The 18,560-nt window shown below is 48.9% G+C and overlaps 2 protein-coding genes across 3 annotated transcripts in view; both read right to left on the bottom strand.

Moving 5' to 3' along the window:
* The window catches only part of SNUPN (snurportin 1), a 39,988-nt gene extending 24,055 nt beyond the window's left edge, over positions 1-15,933 (bottom strand). Inside the window, exon 1 of one of the 2 annotated variants that reach the window (XM_012640609.1) lies at positions 15,920-15,933. The gene's annotated coding sequence lies outside the window, so the exon portion shown is untranslated. Of the gene's footprint in view, positions 1-409; positions 515-15,919 lie in introns of those variants that run through there. The other variant, XM_012640608.1, reaches the window with a different exon arrangement.
* On the bottom strand, positions 11,100-12,285 carry IMP3 (IMP3, U3 small nucleolar ribonucleoprotein). The gene has a single exon (XM_012640610.1). The coding sequence runs from the start codon at positions 12,282-12,284 to the stop codon at positions 11,586-11,588; it is 699 nt and encodes a 232-aa protein (XP_012496064.1). The 5' UTR covers position 12,285; the 3' UTR covers positions 11,100-11,585.
* Positions 15,934-18,560: the final 2,627 nt, after the last annotated feature.

Genomic DNA, 18,560 nt, shown 5'->3' with positions numbered 1-18,560 from the left:
CGAGTTCGGTCGCCCGCTGGCCCTCACTTCCGCCCTCAACGACTGCGGCTTTTCCCTTCGGCCAGGGCGGGCGTCCTGCTGCATTGCGCTGCACTGTCCAGGACCTTTCCGGCAAGAGGACTTGGACAAGCCGAGGCCTCTCTGCCGGGCACAAGCGCCTCCGGGCTCCCTTCCGCCCATAGGAGGTGCTCCGATTTCGTGGCCTGGCGTTCGAGGCCCTGGGTCCTGTCGCCTCCTCCGGGATCCTCCGAGCCCTTAGGGCTGCACCCAGAGTCTGCTTCTCTCCTGTGCCCATGCTTTTGTACTGGCAATGCCAGCTGCCTGGATGACTCCCCTCACCCCTCACACTCCAAGTTTCGGACATTTAGACGTTCATTCCCCGTTCGCCCTCACAAAACCGGGAACGTACCTTGATTACTGCCCGTTCGCTGGGTTTGGGAGCTTCTCTTTCCTCCTCGGATCTGGACTTGGCAATGGCAGGGACTTGGCTTGATTCCTGCTTAAATAGTCAGCGTCCGGCACGAGGGATGGCGCTCACCCTGGGTGAAGAAATGATTGAATTGGTGCAAGGGGTTGGGGGAAGCAACCAAGATTTAGGAGACCTAATCAAAACACGGTGCAGCCTCTGAGGGGCAGAATTGATGAGACGGAAAATTAAAACCTGAATAGCTATCTATTGAACACTGCTGCATCACACCCATTATCTCATTTAATCTGCAAATAATGGAAGTAGACTGAAGCTCAGAGAGGTTAAGTAACTTGGCCAAAGTCACACAGCTTTTCAGCCAAATGTTTGAATTTGCTGAATGTTTGACCTACAGAGAAGTAAGTTGGCTATTACTATACTGTAGAAACAAAATATCCAAAGTTGAGGCATTTTCAGTCCAAAGAATGCCAAGATGTGGACTTGTATATTTTCTGTACATGACACCATCCATTTGGACTAAAAAGAACAAGAGTTTAGACTGACAAAAGGTCATTACTAAACTGGTAAAGGGTAGAGGCCGTGGAAGGCCAAATTTTTGGACATGAGAATTTATTTAGGTGGCTAGTTGGGCCCTAGTGGTGGTCCATGCCTATAGTCCCAGCTACTCAGGAGGCTGAAGCAGGAATATCACTTGAGGCCAGGAGTTTGAGTCCAGCTGGGCAACACAGCAAGACCCCATCTCTAAATAATAATAATAATAATAGAATTTATTTAGGTGGTTCTATCTTTTAATGGCCAGGCTGAGCAAAACTGTGTACTAGGTTATTTGTTTGGTGCATCCACAAATGAAAGCTCATGTTTGTTTGATTTATGAGACTGACAAAAAAGAAAAGCCCAGGGCCTGCTGTCACTAGGAACCTTGACACCAGGATATTAGGTATTCTGTGTCTCAGAACCACCATTCCCTACTCACAACCACGGAAATCACATCTACTGGTCAGAGCTGCACCGAAAAGAACAAAGACTCTAAACATTGAGGAAAACAGACTGATATTGAGAAAGAAGTCCCCAAATTCATGCACCAAGGCCCAGGAGAAAGATTCCAGTCCTTCACTTGTACCCAGCTGAATAATTTCCAATATCACTGAAAAACAAACAAACAAAAAAAACAAAATGGCACCTGGCCCAAAAGAACCAGGGGTTCTTTTGAAGTCGGACAATGTTCCAGGAAGGTGGAACCTCACCTTCACAATGTTGGCCACATACACATATACCTGTGCTTAATGCCTTTAAATCAATTCACTTAAAAAAAAAAAAAAGCCTGAGGCTGGGCGTGGCGGCTCACACCTGTAATCCTAGCACTCAGGGAGGCCAGCTAGAGGATTGCTTGAGGTCAGGAGTTCAAGACCAGCCTGAGCAAGAGCGGGACCCTGTCTCTACTAAAAATAGAAAGAAATTAGCCAGGCAACTAAAATAGAAAAACAATAGCCAGGCATGGTGGTCCATGCCTGTAGTTCCAGCTACTTGGGAGGCTGAGGCAAGAGGATGGCTTGAGCCCAGGAGTTTGAGGTTGCTGTGAGCTATAATGATGCCACTGCACTCAAGCCTGGGTGACAGAGCGAGACTGTCTCAAAAAAAAAAGAAAAAAAAATCCTGAATGCATTTATTTAAAGGGCAACATCATAGCATTACTTTATATCACTTTCCACTTTAATAGAAGGTATCCACAAAATAAGTATAGTAAAAATAATATAATGTTATAATCTTGCTAGATACTGATATATCTGCAGAAAGCTCAGAGACTAGGGACTTTGTCAAAATCAGAGATTAGGGCTGGGTGCGGTGGCTCATACCTGTAATCTAGCACACTTTGAGGCCAAGGAAGGAGGATCACTGGAGCTCAGGAGTTCGAGACCAGTGTGAGCAAAAGCGAGATCCTGTCTCTACTAAAAATAGAAAAATTAGCCGGGCATGGTGGCGCGTGCCTGTAGTCCCAGCTACTTGGGAGCCGAGGCAGGAGGATCGCTCGAGCCCAGGAGTTTGAGGTTGCAGTGAGCTATGATGACACTATGCACTCTACTTGGGGTGACAGAGGGAGACTCTTGTTTCCAAAAACATTTTTTTTAATTAAAAAAAAAACAAAAACAGAGATTGGCTAGTGTTGGAGGACTAATAAGGATTCACAACTAACAGGATTTTTCTTTGTTGTATTAATAATCAGAAAAATTCAAAGAGAACAGAAGAGGGAAGAACCACTTTCTCACTCTATTATTCAATATTATTTAAGGTAGAATCTGTGTACCCAAAAAATCTTCTGGTAAGTGCCCATGGGCAGGAGAATCCCTACCTAGAATAGAGGAGGTTGAGAGCAGGAAAGGGTCCAGCCCTTACAAAAGAGGAAGCGCTTTCTAGGAGCCCCAGGTGTCACTCTGTCGGTCAACTAACAAATGTGCATTCAATGCCAACTGTTTGTCAGGCAGTGTGCCAGGCCCAGGAGATACCAAAATGACCAAGACTGACATGGTCCGTGCCCCCCAGGAGCTTACAGCCCACTGGTAGGAAAGACACACAGTGAATACTGTAACTGCGTAGAGATGGATGCCAAGGAGCTCAGGTGGCTGGGAAGGGAAAGAGTATGGGAGCTGCTGGGCCTGGGGTGTTCAGGGAATTCCTCTGTGAGGAAGTGACATTTGAGTGCAGGCATGAATGGCCAGAAGGAGCCAGCCGGGAGGACAGAGGGGCCAAGCCTTTCTAGCAGAAGGCACAGTGTGTACAAAGAGAGGCTTTGTGCGAGGAGAGACGAAGGCCAGGACAGAGACAGAGGAGGGGAGCGGAGGCAAGGGCACAGAGGCAGGTAAGGGCCTGTAGGCCATGCTGGGGGTTTGGATTTACCTGCGTTGCAGATGAGAGTTTTTAAAGAGTTACGAGATAGCGGGATTCCAGCTTCGGAGAGCCCACACCGGCTCCTTGACAGCTTCTCCCGCTCCTGTGGCCGTGGACGTGACAGGAGTGGCTGGATTTAAGATACAGCCAGGATGTAAAACTGGGAGGGCTTATGCTCTTAAAGGGGGAGAGTTAGCAAGAATTATACATGTGTTCTAGTCTAGGCCCCAGCCAGGACTTTCCCCTTGAGGTAGAACTGAAAGAAAATAGCAAAAGGAACTTTCTCCCTGTGTAAGTCAGTGTTGTTAAAGGCCGAGGCTCAGTCAGCCATCTCGAGGACCGGCCTGCCCACTGCCCACCTGGAGACAGCCTGAAGGAAAGCAAAGAAGCCAAGGATGCCAGGAGGGAGAAGCACACTTGACAGGTGGTCACATGAGCCAGGACACAGAAACTGCAACCCTGGGGGACACCAAAACTCCAAGGGGCCACGCCTCTTCCCCTCTCCAGCCCCAGTGGCCCAAGGTCCCTGAGGCCCAGCTCTGAGTGAGAAGAATCATGAGGGTGGTGAAGGATTAAGCTCTTGGGCTCTGGAGCTAGATGGCCTGGGTCCAAATCTAGGCTCAGCTACCTGCTGGCCCTGTGGGCTGGGTTTGTTATTTCACCTTTTTTGTGTTTGTTTGTTTGAGACAAGGTCTCACTCTGTGACCCTGGGCTAGAGTGCAATGGTGTCATCACAGCTCACAGCAACCTCAAACTCCTGGGCTCAAGCGATCCTCCTGCCTCAGCCTCCCGAGTAGCTGGGACTACAGGCATGTGCCACCAGGCCCGGCTAATTTTTCTATTTTTAGGAGAGACAGGGTCTCGCTCTTGCTCGGGCTGGTCTGGAACTCCTGGGCTCAAGCGATCCTCCCGCCTGGGCCTCCCAGAGTGCTAGGATTACAGGCGTGAGCCACTGCGCCCAGACATAGCATCTCTTTTTACCAGTCTTTCCCATGACTCTGATACGTGGTCAAGTTTGAGAACCACTGCTCTAAGCCATAGGTTCAGTCCTGGTGTAACCACATGGCTAAAAGTGTGGGAATTGACCCAGAGGGATGTAGGTACAAACCTGCCTCCATCACTAAATAACTCTGTGACTCAGGTAAGATATTATCTCTGAGCTTCAGTTTTATCATCTATAAAATGACCACAATAATTGTACCCATAGGGTTGCTGTGAGGACTACATGAGATAGCACAAAGCCTGGTGCATAGTAAGCTCTCAGTCAGGGTAGCCATCATTAGCTAGGTGAGCGATCACGTATCTATTTTAAATTTGCTTGTGGCCTGAAGCGTCACAGTTGGGTTTTCTATATCTCAAGGATAGAGAACATTTATACACAGAAAGGAATGAACTACAGCTCGACTTGTACATTCCTTCCCTCCCCCAGTCTTTCCCTCCTTTTCTTCTTTCCTTAGATACATATTTATCAGGCACCTTAGGTACCAGCCCCTTTGCTGGATACTGGGACAGAGAGATGACTCGGACCTTCCCTACTCTAAAAAAACTCACAGTCTGGAGAGAGCATCGGTCCTCAAAAGTGTTACTGCAGCCAGAGCAGGAGGCTGTGCAGTAGGGACGAGTAAAGGATGTTTTCTCATTTGGTGAACAAATATTAAATGTATACTTGCTTTATACCCGAAACTTCCAGACTGTGGAGAATGGGCTTGGCTTCTACCCTCAAGGGAAGGCAGAAGACACAGACAGATCGTCGAGGCTAGAGCAACTCCATCTTGGATGCTAATCCGCCACGTTGACTGCTGGTTCTGGGAATGCCTCTAAGATTTCTAATTTATTTACTGTTAGCACATAAAAACCACCTTGATGTTATCGAAAATTCGTACTTACCATAAATCCTGCCCTTAGGCAAATTCCTACACATTCCTTCTGAAGCACCTATGCCCTTTCCCTGTGGTATACAAGCCCTGGGTTTGGTGGGTAACGGCATAGGGATCCACCGTCTTGTGGCTGCCCGAGACATGGCTTCTGTTTGTAAGTCCCTATTAAATGTTTCTTTCTGAGGAACTGGATTTGTCAACCTCTTTCTTTGGCCCTCAGCTTCCCTGGCCTTTGGGAGTGGGTTTGCACAGCCCTGCTTACCATGAAACACACTGTGAAACTAACCAAATACAAGGGAGTGTGCTAAGTGCTTGGGCATCAGTCTCTACATCTATAAAATGGGGATGATAATCCTTTCCTGTTCTAAAAACTAGATGAGATAATAAATATAAAACATGGGCCGGGTGTGGTGGCTCACACCTATAATCTTAGCACTTTTGGAGGCCCAGGCAGGAGGATTGCTTGAGGCGAGGAATTGGAGACCAGCCTGAACCAGAGCAAGAGCCTTTCCCTACAAAAAAATAGAAAAATTAGCCAGGCGTTGTGGTGCCCCTGTAGTCCCAGCTACTTGGGAGGCTGAGGCAGGAGGATCGCTTGAGCCCAGGAGTTTGAGGCTACAGTGAGCTATGATGACGCCAATGCACTGTAGCCCGGGCAATAGAGCAAGACGCTGTCTCAAAAAAAAGTAAAAATAAATAAATAAGTAAATGTAAAACACGTAGTCCAGAGCCTGGCACAATAAACGTCAGTTCCTCTCCCCCCTTCCCATCCTTGGCCTTTTAAGTGCATCCTACCCACACAGTCTGTACTTGGTGATCAGGGGTAATGGGAGACTGCAGGAGGCTAAAACAATCTGCCTGGGATGACCCAGTGAGTACCCACAACTAAGGCGGTGATTCCCACCCTGCCTGCTCATCACAGCCATCTGCGGGGCTCTTTCAGAATTTAGCCCCACTGGTGAGTCTCAGCCACTAGGATTTAGAACTGGGGCAGTCATCAGTAACTGAAGGTAAGAATGCCACCAGGCCAGAGTGAGTGCAGGTCACAGGGTGGCCTCTAAGAGCTCAGAGGCTGCGGCAGGCAAGGAGATCTGGAAGAGATGGGACCATAGCTAGGCCTGAGGCCCCAGGTGGAACAGCAGAGTGGGGGATATGAGCTGGGAGGGAGCTGGGTAAGGACTCGAGCTGGGCAGGGAGGCCAACACCACGCCTTGTGCCCCAACCAGAGCTGACAGACGGGCTGTGTGCCCACAGACAGCTCCAGGCTCGGCTTCCTCCTCAGAAACAGCAGGTCAGCTGCGCATCCTGGTGAAAGACACTCACAGAAACTGTCCTCCAGCCAGGACCAGGAAACAGCCACCATAGCCACCAACCACACGTGGTTTCTTTCTGCAGTTCCCTTTCTCCTCAGCTCACTTTTGCTCTGGAGTCTCTGCTGGTTTCTCAGCACCTCTCCTTGAACAGACCAGGACCTAATTCCAGGCTGGTTCTGGTAGGCCAGTGCTTCCCTAAGGATGAGAATGGATAATTTAGCTGGGGCAGAAATATGAAATTAAAAAATGTTGGATGACGAAGTGAGAACATTTTATTTTTTTCCCCATCTGTTTGCACATGAATGGGAGTCTCAGGTTGGTCCCAAGTCTAACACTTACTAATCCTCCCTTTCAACAAAGACAGCAGACCTAAGAGTCAATGCCTTCGGCCAGCAGCCGTAGCCAGTTAGTACTGAATCACATTGTTCTCCTGCAGTGCTTCCAAAATTCTCCAGACCCAGCCAGAGTCAGTTCAACCTCGTTAGACAATGGGGCCTGCTCAAGGGTCCCTGCAGCCACATAGCATTATTAAAGGGCTTTGTGGTAGCATCGTGGGCACCTTTACTTTTGTTAAGCAGGTGCTATGTCTTGCGCGACCGGACAGTGGAAGGGCGACGCGCTTGTTGCCTGCCTCAGCCCTCACATCCCATTCGCTTCCAGTCCTGCCACCCCTGTTTGCCTTAGGTTGGATTCCCTAGAAATAGAGCCCGAGGCAGGGACTTGAGTACTTTCCATTTATCCAGGAAATGTTCTTCAGGAAAAATCTCCAAAGGGGCAGTGGAAGCAGGATAGGAAAGAGCAAAGAACAGAGCAAGAATGTGGTCTCATGTAAGGTCTAGGCTGGGCTCCGCCCTCTGTGCCACAGGGTCGCCCCTGCCTTGGGGCCGGGGCTGGGCCTTTTGCTCCTTCCGTGGTCGGCCAGTGGCTGCGCACGAGTGGCGGTGGTGGTGGTGCTGAGGCGTGTCATCTCTTGGTGGAGGAGGCTCAAGCCGGTGGAGGCAGTTTTCTAGAGAAGGGGGCAGCCTAAACTCATAGCATCCTGCCCAGGTAAAGAGGATTTGGCTGGGGTACCGAGAGCATCCACTACAGCCACCAAACAGCCCGCCATCCAAGCACCTTTCTCTACCCCACCACCCTGATCCAAGCCAGCAAGTCTCCCCTGGAAGACTCAAAGCCTTCTCATTACGCCCCACGTAGCCAGGCAGGCGGGTCTACATCAAACTGTCTGCACCTGATAGTCGAAGTGGTCCTTGGAGCATATTGGTCTTGATGAGTCACTCTGACACTTAAAAACCCTGAGTGCCGGTGCCCTGCAATGAGAATAAAACTCAAAGTCCTTGCCAGGCCTATAGGATGTGCGGTTATTTACCTTGGCCATTTACCCCCTCCTCACTGTGTTCCAGCCACACTGGCCTTCTCTCAGTTTCTAGAACATACACATCTTTCCCACCTCATAGCTCGTGCACATTTTGTCCTTTCTGCCTGGTGTGTTTTTCCTTCTCCTTTCTGCCTGATTCTTGTTTACCCTTCAGGTCTTAAATTTCACTTTCACCAGGCGGTTTTCATGACCTCTGGGAATCGCTTCATGTAGTAAATCTGCCGGATTTAAATGTCACTTTCTCAGCTACAACAGATCCCCTGTACTTATACCACTCTGCTTTTTCCTTTCATAGCATTTATCATAATTTATATTTCTATTTCTTAAAGTCTCTGGCTTTCTTCACTATAAGCTACAAGAGGCCAGGAACCACGTCTGTTTAGTTCACGGCTGTGTCAAGCACCAGGCACATAGCAAGCACTCCACAAACACTAGGTGAATGAATGAATACGTGAACCAGTCACCCTGCAAGTGACAAGATGAGCCAGGTGAGACCTCTAGCCCCCAGCCCTGGAGGAACTTGTAGCACTGGGAGTGCTGCATAGTCACAGACCCACAAGGCTGTTCTATAAAGGTGGCATGTACAGAATGCCCTCTTGCAGAGAGCAAGAAACATTTCACAGAAGGGGGAGGCAATGCCAGGGCTGATGTTTGCCAGATGACAAAGCACAGACAGCCCCGGCTGGAGATGGAGGGATGTGCGGGTGTGGGGTTAGGCAGGATCCAAGAGGCCTCGGGATGCCATGCCGAGGAGTTGGGGCCCCAGCGTCGGATCCCCACTTCCCAAAGCATGCTCACACAGGAGCACTGATCTCACAAGGCTTGGTTTGTTTTTCCTTTTGAAAAACATTTTTTATTTTCTGGGTTAAAATATACTGCCAAGTATTGTGTGTGTGTATGTGTTATCTCATTTAATCTCCACATTATTATCCCTAATCACAGATGAGCAAATAGGCCCTGAGGTGGCAGGTAGCTTGTTTGAGATCAAATAGTTAATAGAAGATGGAGCCAATGCTCTGACTCAACAGGTGGAAACAACACTTTCTTAAATATTCCATGTTAAAATGCCGACTAGTTTGTTAAAAAGGCTGAAGTGTCCTGAAGGGTGCTTTTTCAACTTTCAACAAAAGGTTTTGACACATTAGTGGATTGTGAAATGATTTTGGCCAGCATAAGAAATAATAACATTTAAAAGATAAAGAAAACACTGGAAGGCATCACACAGTTCCATAAAACTTTTGCTCCAATTATCTATATACTTGAATCCTTCAAGGAAGCTGGCTTAAGTTAGGATGGTACAACAGGCTTCTAGAGGCTGAGGAAAGCCAACCTTTGACTCACTAGATTTGGGGAAGAAATCATTCTTGGCTCATTGAGCTTTTTGTCCTATGCTCTTTTTCAGGGGAGCCAGTTTTGTGTCAACCTTTTCTCTCCCCACCCCACCCCCCTTTTTTTTTGTGACAGGGTCTTGCTCTGTCTCCCAGGCTAGAATGCCGTGGTGTTATCATAGCTCACTGCAACTTCAAACTCCTGGGCTTGAGTGATCCTCCTGCCTCAGCCTCCCAAGTAGCTGGGACTACAGGCGTGTGCCACCATGCTCAGCTAATTTTTCTATTTTTTTTTAAGAGACAGGGGTTTCACTGTTGCTCAGGCTGGTCTTGAACTCCTGGCCCGAAGTGATCCTCCCACCTCAGCCTCCCAAAGTGCTTGGATTACAGATGTGAGCCACTGTGCCCAGCCCTGAAAAGTCATTTCTTTCACATCTTCTCCAAAAAGGGAGAAAGAAGACTTTATTCTAAAGAATCTTACATTTTACTCCTAAGTTCCTAAACCCAGTTGCCTTCAAGAGAAATTTTGAGGTTGTATCTTCTTGGGCCATGGGCACAGGTTCCAACTACTCCAAAGGGGCTGATCTGACATGCCTTGTGGGGTCTGGTGGGAGCTGTAGGGCCACAGGAGGTGGGCCGGTGGGTCTTGCCTTGCAGAGTCACCTTACTCTCCCCCTATGAGATCTAAAATCCTCGGAGCCCTGAGGATGCATTTCCAAAAGAGCTGACACTGTGCCACCAGAGCTGGGGAGTGGGATTCTCTCTCCTGCCACCTCTAAAGAGACAGCACTGAAAAGAACGTGATCTTCAGAGTCACATGAGCCTGGACCTGAACCTCAGCCTCAGACAAGTTCTTGTTCTGATTGTTTCCCAAAGTGAAAAGTTATGGATAACACCATCTACCTTGCAGAGCTGTTGGGAAGAGTAAATGGCACCTTAGCATAGGCAGGGCCATGATGTTAGCTCCCCTCTTACCTTGAATATCTTTTCCCTAAATGCTTCCCAATTCAATGTTTGCTTCCTGCTCAAACCTTTATATAGCAACCTGTCAAGACCAATCACATTGCCTAGTGTTGCTGCTTTTCTCTGCTGGCTTGTAAACTCAAGTTCAGAGACTCTAAACTCTGGCACACTGCCGAGGGCTGGTTGTGCTCACATTGACAGTCTGTTAAAATGGAGCGTGATCCAGTACATCACTTAGTGGCTATGCAAACTTGGGTAATTTGACCCATCTCTGCCTCAGCTCCCTCATCTGAATAGTAGTGAATTAGATTCTCCACTTCTTAGAATTGTCAGGAAGTTTAAAAGGGTTAATACGTGTAATGCACTTAAAACTGAACCTGACACATAGAAGCACTTGCTATTATCATCATCCCATGTTATCTTCCCTACATTTCTTTGCCAAAAGTAGGGAAGAAAAGGCACATCTAAAAGCCAATCCTCTGATCTCAGCATTCTATTTATTCTCTTTTTAGAAATCTTGGGTAAAACTTGGTAGTCTAATTCTAATTCTCCACCACGCCTAAGAACATCTAAGTTTCCAGAAACCTCCTGGGCCACTTCTAACCGCCAGATGGCCAAGCTACAGAGTGATTATTTCCTTAGTCAAGCAAACACTTCAGCCCTCTAATATGGTATTTCCTGGGGCTGGAATATCAACAGGAAGTCCTGTGGGGAAAAGCTCTGCCAAGATACTCATTCCAAGGAAGGGATTGGTAAAGTGACAAATTTGCCCAGTCCTGGAGAACATCCTGCATCCTCCACATGCAGCCCCTGTTGCAGACCTCACCCACCGGTAGTCGCTGCTGACTGACACTATTCCTCTTCTTTGGGTTCTGGAAGGAGAAGTATAGATATGACCCTATGTAAGAAAACCACACAGAGAAGTTGCACTTACAAGCAGTTGGGCCATTTATTGGCTTTAGGAAAGCATTCCTTTAAACGAGGGAGGAGATCCTGAACACCGAAGTCTCACCCTTTTAACGAAAACTTGAGCCCAAACTCTCTATCTGGACACAGCTTAATCACGGCCAGAAGAATTCAAGTTAAATAACTTGAACCAGTCCTGCTACAAGATGATAAAGGGAAACGGGGGTGGGGGGGGGAGTAGTTCTTGCTTTCACATTACAACGTTTCGAGCACAAGAAGTTAACAATTACCCAGGGCAGTGTTTCCCAAGGCACAGTCATAGTCCCAAGCTCTAAGAGAATTTTCTGGGAAACAGGGACGCACCTGCCTTGGCTCTGTTGCATGGCCTGCAGTTGACGACCCAAGTTAGTAAAAACCTACGATCGGCTGACACCCTCCCAGAATCTCCAGCATCAGGCCTCGGTGTTCCCATCTGTCAACAGCAGCCGTGGAGAGAGAGAGGGAGACCAGCTAGGCTTCCAGATCGAAATCATCGCGCTCCTCATTGTACTCCAGCACATGACGCTTGATCTTGGAAGAGTCGACCCAAGTGACAAAGTCCTCCATGCTGCGCGTGACAAGGAAGGCGGGGTCAGTCACCACGTCGGGGCCCACGCGCACGTGGCCTTGCTCCACGAAGGCCACGGCAGCCTGGAGGTGCTGCGCCATGCGTAGCTTGAGGAGCACAGTAGGCAGGCGACGGCGGCAGAAGGACGAGGCCGTGACGAAGTTGCAGAGCTCCAGCGAGCCGCGCGTGGGCACCAGGCCGAGAGCATACAGCTTGTCCAGCAGCGCGGCCGAGGCGCGCACGCGGAACGGGTCGCGTTCGGGCAGGTCGCGCAGGCGCCGCGCCAGCTCGCGCACCGCACGGCTCAGCTGGTTGTAGCGCGTGTAGTCCTCGCGCCGCTGCAGCCGATAGCGCCGCAGGACTCGCAGCTCGTGCAGGTTGTGGTCGGTGACCTCCCAGTTCAGGAAGTCCACCTGCTTCAACAGCTTCTGCTCATGGAACTTAAGCTTCCGTACCATGATGGCGGCAGCCGAGTGGCCGGACCTAAACGTGAGAGCGCGTTCAGACGCCCGAGCGACTTCCGCGGCGGCGCGCCCAGGCAGGGCGCCTTGGGACCCTGGGCCAATGAAAGAAAGGCTCAGAGCCACGCCCTCATTTTCCATTGGTCAGAGTGGGACCACGCTCCCGCGTCTGTATCTCGCCAGTCTTCTCTTCCGGTTCACCCAGGGAGAGGGAAGAAGCACGAGAGAAAGGCGGTGGGGGGCGGGGCCGGCGGTGGCTTCTCGCGGTTTTTAGTAGCCGAGAGCACATCCTGTTCTGTGGTAATAGTTTCCTCTTAGTGTTGGGCTGTTTGTGGATTCTCCCCGCAAGGAGTGTCTCCCCGCAAGAGCTGAGGAAGCCAGTTCTGGGGAAGAGGGGTGACCACAGGTTTATTTGATTGGGTTCCTACCACCCCGTGGGGTTCTTCCCGGAGCCGGCGTCCCGGGCTGACCAAGAAGTTCTCGATCCCCGCCAGCGTCAGGTCCTTTGCCAGGCGGGCGGAGGGGTTTCTCTTTGCCGAGTAGCACTGGGCGGCACCGAACCCGTGAAATGCTGATTGCTAGGCCTCTTCCCAGACGCACAGAATCGGGATCTACAGCGTAGCCGTCTGGAAATCTGTGTTAACAAGAGAGTCAGTTGATTCATAAAACCTGGCGAGTTTGAGAAACTTGGGCTGTAAATGCAAGTCTTAACCCTTCAGTCTGGGCTCAGACGAATTAGCCTGACGTAGTGGATTTCTGGTCACCAAGCATTGAATTAACAAATTTAACGCGGTTTCGGCTAGTTACATCTGTTTACTTCTGAGTGTAACGCTGCGGGCCTAACGCCTTTTTGCCCAGACCTTTGACGCCACCTAGCTTCTTAACTGGTGATTTTCTTTTATTTCGTATGCTTTGCATTGCTTTTAAAATATATTCGATACCTGAAGAAAAGTATATGTAAGTTTTAAAGTATAATGAATACTCATGAACCTAACGGTCGGTTTAAGAAAACATCACCAGGACGTATACCAACCATTCTGTCCTCCCAGAAGTAAAGGTCTCTCCTCTCTTGAATTTTGTGCTTATTTCTTTTTGTTTAAAAAGAAATAATTTTGGCCGGGCATAGTGGCTCACGCCTGTAATCCTAGCACTCTGGGAGGCCGAGACGGGCCGATCGTTTGAGCTCTGGAGTTGGAGACGAGTCTGAGCAAGAGCGAGACCCCGTCTCTACTAAAAATAAAAAAAATTAGCTGGGCATGGTGGCGCATGCCTGTAGTCCCAGCTACTTGGGAGACTGAGGCAGGAGGATCGCTTGAGCCCAGGAGTTTGAGATTGCTGTGAGCTAGGCTGACAGCTCTGCACTCTAGCCAGGCAACAGAGCAAGACTCTGTCTCAGAAAAAAAAAGAAAGAGAGAAAGAGAAAGGAAGGAAGAAAGAAAGAAAATACAGGATCTCAGGCCTCATTCCTGACCTACAGAATCAGAATCTGCATTTTAACAAGATCCTCAGATAAACTGTGTACACACTGAAGCTTGTATGCAGTGACAACACTCTGAGAAATGTCGCATAGAAGACATCACACTGTATGGCGTTTGTTACATGTGGATGTGATCACAGCTTTTTTCCTATTGCATAATCTTCCATTGTTTGACTATTAATGGATTTTCCTCTTGGATTTTTTGGAAGGACTATTTTTAGCAGCACTGCCATTAAAAATCTTGTACATGTCTCCTGTTGCACATAGGCAAATAGTTTATAGTGTACTTCCTGGAGTAGAATTACTGAGTTTTAAAGTATATGCATGTTCAACCTCGCCAAATTGTTTTCCAAAGGGCTTGTATACCAATTTATACTCCTTTGGCAGTGCATGAGAGTTCCCTTTGCTCTTCATTCCCACCAATGCCTGGTTGTTAGTTTAAAACATTTTTGCCAATCTGATGAGTATGTGATGGTATTTCATTGTGATTTAAATTTGCATATTCCCTGACTAATATGAATTTTGTATGTATTTCCTCCTCCATGAAATGCTTCTTTTGTCTATTTTTCTTTTGTATTGTGTGGTAAGTGGAATAATGGCCTCCCAAAGATGTTCACCCAGAACCTGTGGCTGTGTTTCCTTATGTGTCAAAAGGACTTTGCAGGTCCTTTGCAGGAAGTCCTTTGCAGGTGTGATTAAGGATCTTGATGGCCTGCGCGGTGGCTCACCCCTGTAATCCTAGCACTCTGGGAGGCCGAGACGGGCGGATCGTTTGAGCTCAGGAGTTCAAGACCAGCCTGAGTAAGAGCGAGACCCTGTCTCTACTAAAAAAAATAGAAAGAAATTACCTGGACAACTAAAAATATATAGAAAAAAACTTAGCTGGGCATGGTGGTGCATGTCTGTAGTCCCAGCTACTTGGGAGGCTGAGGCAGTAGGATCGCTTGAGCCCAGGAGTTTGAGGTTGCTGTGAGCTAGGCTGATGCCACGGCACTCTAGCCTGGGTGACAAAGTGAGACTCTGTCTCAAAATAAATAAATAAATAAATAAATAAAAGGATCACTCTGACTGCCATGTTGAGAATAAACCATAAGGAGACAGGGATGGAAACCCATGAAGAGGCTGTTGTAGTGATCCAAGATGGTGGTTGGGACCAGAAGAGCAGTAGTGAGATGCTGATGGAAGAATTCCAGGATGTGAGAAGAGTCAAGAATGACTCCAGTTTTTGGCCTCAACAACCGGAAGAATGTACTCGCCATCACCCGAGATGGGGAAAGCTGCAAGTAGAACAGATTTGGGGGTCAATATTAGAAATTCAACTTTAGACATGTGGAGTTGGAGATGTCCATTAGACATCCAAGGGAAAAAGATACTCATATATCTTTGGAGGTTTTTTTTCTTGTTTTTGTTTGGGTTTTTTGAGAGACAGAGATAGGGTCTTGCTTTGCTGCCCAGGCTGGAGTACAGTGGCATGATCATAGCTCACTATGATCTCAAACTCCAGGGCTCAAGCAACTCTTTCCACCTCAGCCTTCTGAGTAGCTAGGACTACAGGTGTGTGTCACTACACCCAGCTAATTTAAAAATTTTTTTAGAAATGGGTGCTTCCTATATTGCCCAGGCTGGTCTCAAACTCCTGGCCTCAAGTGATCCTCCTACCTTGACCTCCCAAAGTGTTGGGATTATAGGTGTGAACCACCATGCCTGGTTCCCTTGAATATTTGAAAAAAACTTGGGCTGGAGGGAAAAGAAAGGGCATTACTGGCTTATAGATGGTGTTTGCAGCTATGAAGCTTGATGAGATCATCAAAGGAATGAGTATAGATAAAAGAGACGAGGATCACTCCGCTGTGGTCATTCTAATGTTAAGAGTTATTGGAGAGGAGAGGATGAACCAGTGAGATAGAAGGAAAACCAGGAGTGTGTGGTCTCTCCAATGTGAGTGAAGAAAGTGCATCCAGGAGGAAGGAGCGATCACTGGGTCAAATGCTACTGAGAGGTTAAAGTAAGATGAGGACTGAGAATAACCATTAGGATCCAGCAACACCAAGGTTATGGATGACCTTGACAAGAATAGGTGAGTGGAATGTGGGCATGGCTAGAGGGATTTAAGAAGAGAAAAGGAGGAAAGAAATTGAAGGCCAGCCGGGTGCGGTGATTCACGCCTGTAATCCTAGCACTCTGGGAGGCCGAGGTGGGAGGACCACTTAAGGTCAGGAGTTCGAGACCAGCCTGAGCAACAGCGAGACTCCCATCTCTACAAAAAATAGAAAAATTAGCCAGGCGTGGTGGCCTGCACCTGTAGTCCCAGCTACTCAGAGGATCACTTGAGCCCAGGAGTTTGAGGTTGCTGTGAGCTATAATGATGCCACTGCATTCTAGCTGGGGTGACAGAGCCAGACACTGTCTCAAAAGAAAAAAAAAAAAAAGAAATTGGAGGCAACTAGTGCAGATGGCTGTTTCAAGGGATTTTGCTGCATAGGTGAGCAGAGAAATGGGGCAGTAGCTGGTGGGGGAAGTGGAGTGGATAAAATATTTTTTTAAACATGTGGGTTGATATTTCCCTCAATAGCCACAACTTGTTGGTTGACATTCCAGTCTATTCTACCTCCAAAAACCCTCCCAGATTTTTTTCTCCCCAGCACATTACCCCTGCCCTACCTCAGGCCCTCACTCTTACCCACATTCCTGCAGTGATAGTCCAGTGTGATTCCCAGGCTGCCATGAGCAGGGTCAGCCTGCAAACCAGTGCCCATGGTTTCCCCCTGCTGACTCGTTTCCTAAAAGATGAATACTGGATGCCTGAATGAGGGATGGATGATGTTCCTAAGTATGAATCGGGGTCCCAACAGGAAAGAGAGAACACACCCCAGTTAGAATGAGAATAACATGAGAATTTAATAAAGGGACTCTTTTCAAAGGAATGAGCAGGGTGTAGGGAGATCACAAAGGTCAGTGCAGTTTCCTGAGACTAGTAACTGTGGGACTCTGTTACATGTAAGCCTGAAAAGGGTCGCTGGAGGGGAGGGAATGGGAAGATGTATAATAGCTTCTGGAAATCTCTGTGGGGCTGAAGAGTGAGTTCCCCCACAAACCCTGGAAATAAGAGTGGCTCCTGAGAGTTACAAAAATCCCACCCAGAACAGATGGAGTAAATCCAAGATGGGTGGTCTGTAAGTGTGTGACTGAAGTGTTTGGAAACCAGCTAAAGGCCATCAAGGTGGTGGCTGGACTGGGACTCTAGTTGGGTGAGTAGAAATCCCATCAGTTGTTTTAAGGGAGCTAATAAAGGTAAAGTGTATACAAGTGTCTAGCACTGAGCAAGCACTAAGGAAGTAGATGCTATTGTTAAACCCAGTTTGGAGAAAGGATATGTGAATAGGAAAGGGAGGGTCCTAAAAGTAGCCGGGGAAAAATATCTTGGCTCTAATCTTGGAGACACTGGGCTGAACTGTCTTTGGAATCCAGGCTGCCCCTATGCAGGGAACAAGGTTTCAAGGTGACTTGGCTGAAAGACTTGTCATACCATGAATTCTTTCCCTCTTGGGGGCTGGTTTCCAGCTCCCTGAGCTAATCTGGTAACTAGGCTTCCCAAGGAGCATCCCAAACTGCCTTGACCTGTCGATGCAAAAATTCAGTTCTGCCTGACAGCTATTTCTCTGTGCAGATTAATACCTGGCCTTCTGGGGTTTGTACACAAGCCTTTGTTCTGGTCATATGCCAGTTCTGCACAGGGAGTTGGATCCACTCACTGCACCAGTGAAATTGGGTTTTGGAGCCAGAGGTGTGGGAGCCATGCCCTTCAAAACAGCCAAATCACCTTTAGCAGCACCACCTCATGCCAGCTAATGTGCAACAAGTGGGAAGAGTGAGAGAGAGGGGAAGGGAGTTCTAGCTAGAGGGAGCAGACAAGGCTCCAGGGAATAGCCAGGAAAGGAGGTGAGGACTGAAGCCTTTGCCTCACCTTAGGCACCTCTTCCTCCAGGAAGCCTTCCTTGATCCTTGCTCCACCCAGGCTGGGGTAGGTGCCCTCACATGCACTTTTCATGGCACTGGTCACTCTGGGTAGAGGTCCTCTGTCTAGTTGTGACAACACGTCTGAGCTTCTGGAAGGTAAGGATGTCTTATTTGGCTTTGTAGTCCAGGGGTTGGTACAGAGTAGGTACTCAGTTAATGCTTCTTGAGTGCATGACTGACAATAAGATAGAATAGATGGATTAAAGAAGGTGAACTATAAGCCCCCAGGGCAGGAGCCCCTCCTGCCTGATTGTGCCATACTCCCCAGTGCCCAACACAGTGCCTGACAGAATCAGGGCCCAAAGTGTTCCAGATATGCTAACCGAGGGTCAAGGCCCCGCCCCCTTCTTCTGGAACCCTATCTACTGGGCCGCCTCTTTCTCCTTGCTGTTGCTGACGAGGACAGAGCATCTAGAACCCGCCGCCGCACAAAGCAACACGAACCGGGTCGTGCTTAGGTTTGTTCCTTGTCGCTGCAGATGTAGGATTCCTTCCCCCTGAACGAAGTCGCCAAGGGCAGTGGTGCTCCTGGTGCTGTCTGGCTAGGCGACTGGGACCCGCAGCGGTTGGTATCCCAGGACAGACTCCCGGGACGCGCAGGCTGCACTGCCGCTGCGCAGAACGATCCCAGAGTCGCGCCACGACCCCCTCCCGGCCGAGTAGTAGTGGAGGGTAGAAGGTGGGAAGGGGGCGTCCATCGCTGCGCTCCCCTGCGGCTTGCGCGTCTCTCCGCGCACCCCGCCCCACGCCCGTCCATGGCTCTGGCGCCCCGCTTGCAGCCCCGCGCTTTGCAAACTTTCGGAGTTTCACTCCACTTGCGTCACGGAAAAGGCAGGAGGGTGGCGCAGTCCAGGAAGCGAGGCAGCGGCGGCTGGCGAGCTCCCCCGCGTGGCGCTCGAAGCCCTGGGGGCGTGAGGTGTCTC

The sequence above is a fragment of the Propithecus coquereli genome, unplaced genomic scaffold (assembly GCF_000956105.1).
Source record: "Propithecus coquereli isolate 6110/MARCELLA unplaced genomic scaffold, Pcoq_1.0 Scaffold155, whole genome shotgun sequence".
In the NCBI taxonomy this organism is placed as follows: domain Eukaryota; kingdom Metazoa; phylum Chordata; class Mammalia; order Primates; family Indriidae; genus Propithecus; species Propithecus coquereli.
This window is presented reverse-complemented; position numbering and strand designations above follow the sequence as displayed.

Bases quoted from the DNA above. Each gene is read 5' to 3' on its own strand.
- IMP3 (XM_012640610.1), bottom strand. From the start codon at position 12,284: ATGGAAAATGAGGGCGTGGCTCTGAGCCTTTCTTTCATTGGCCCAGGG.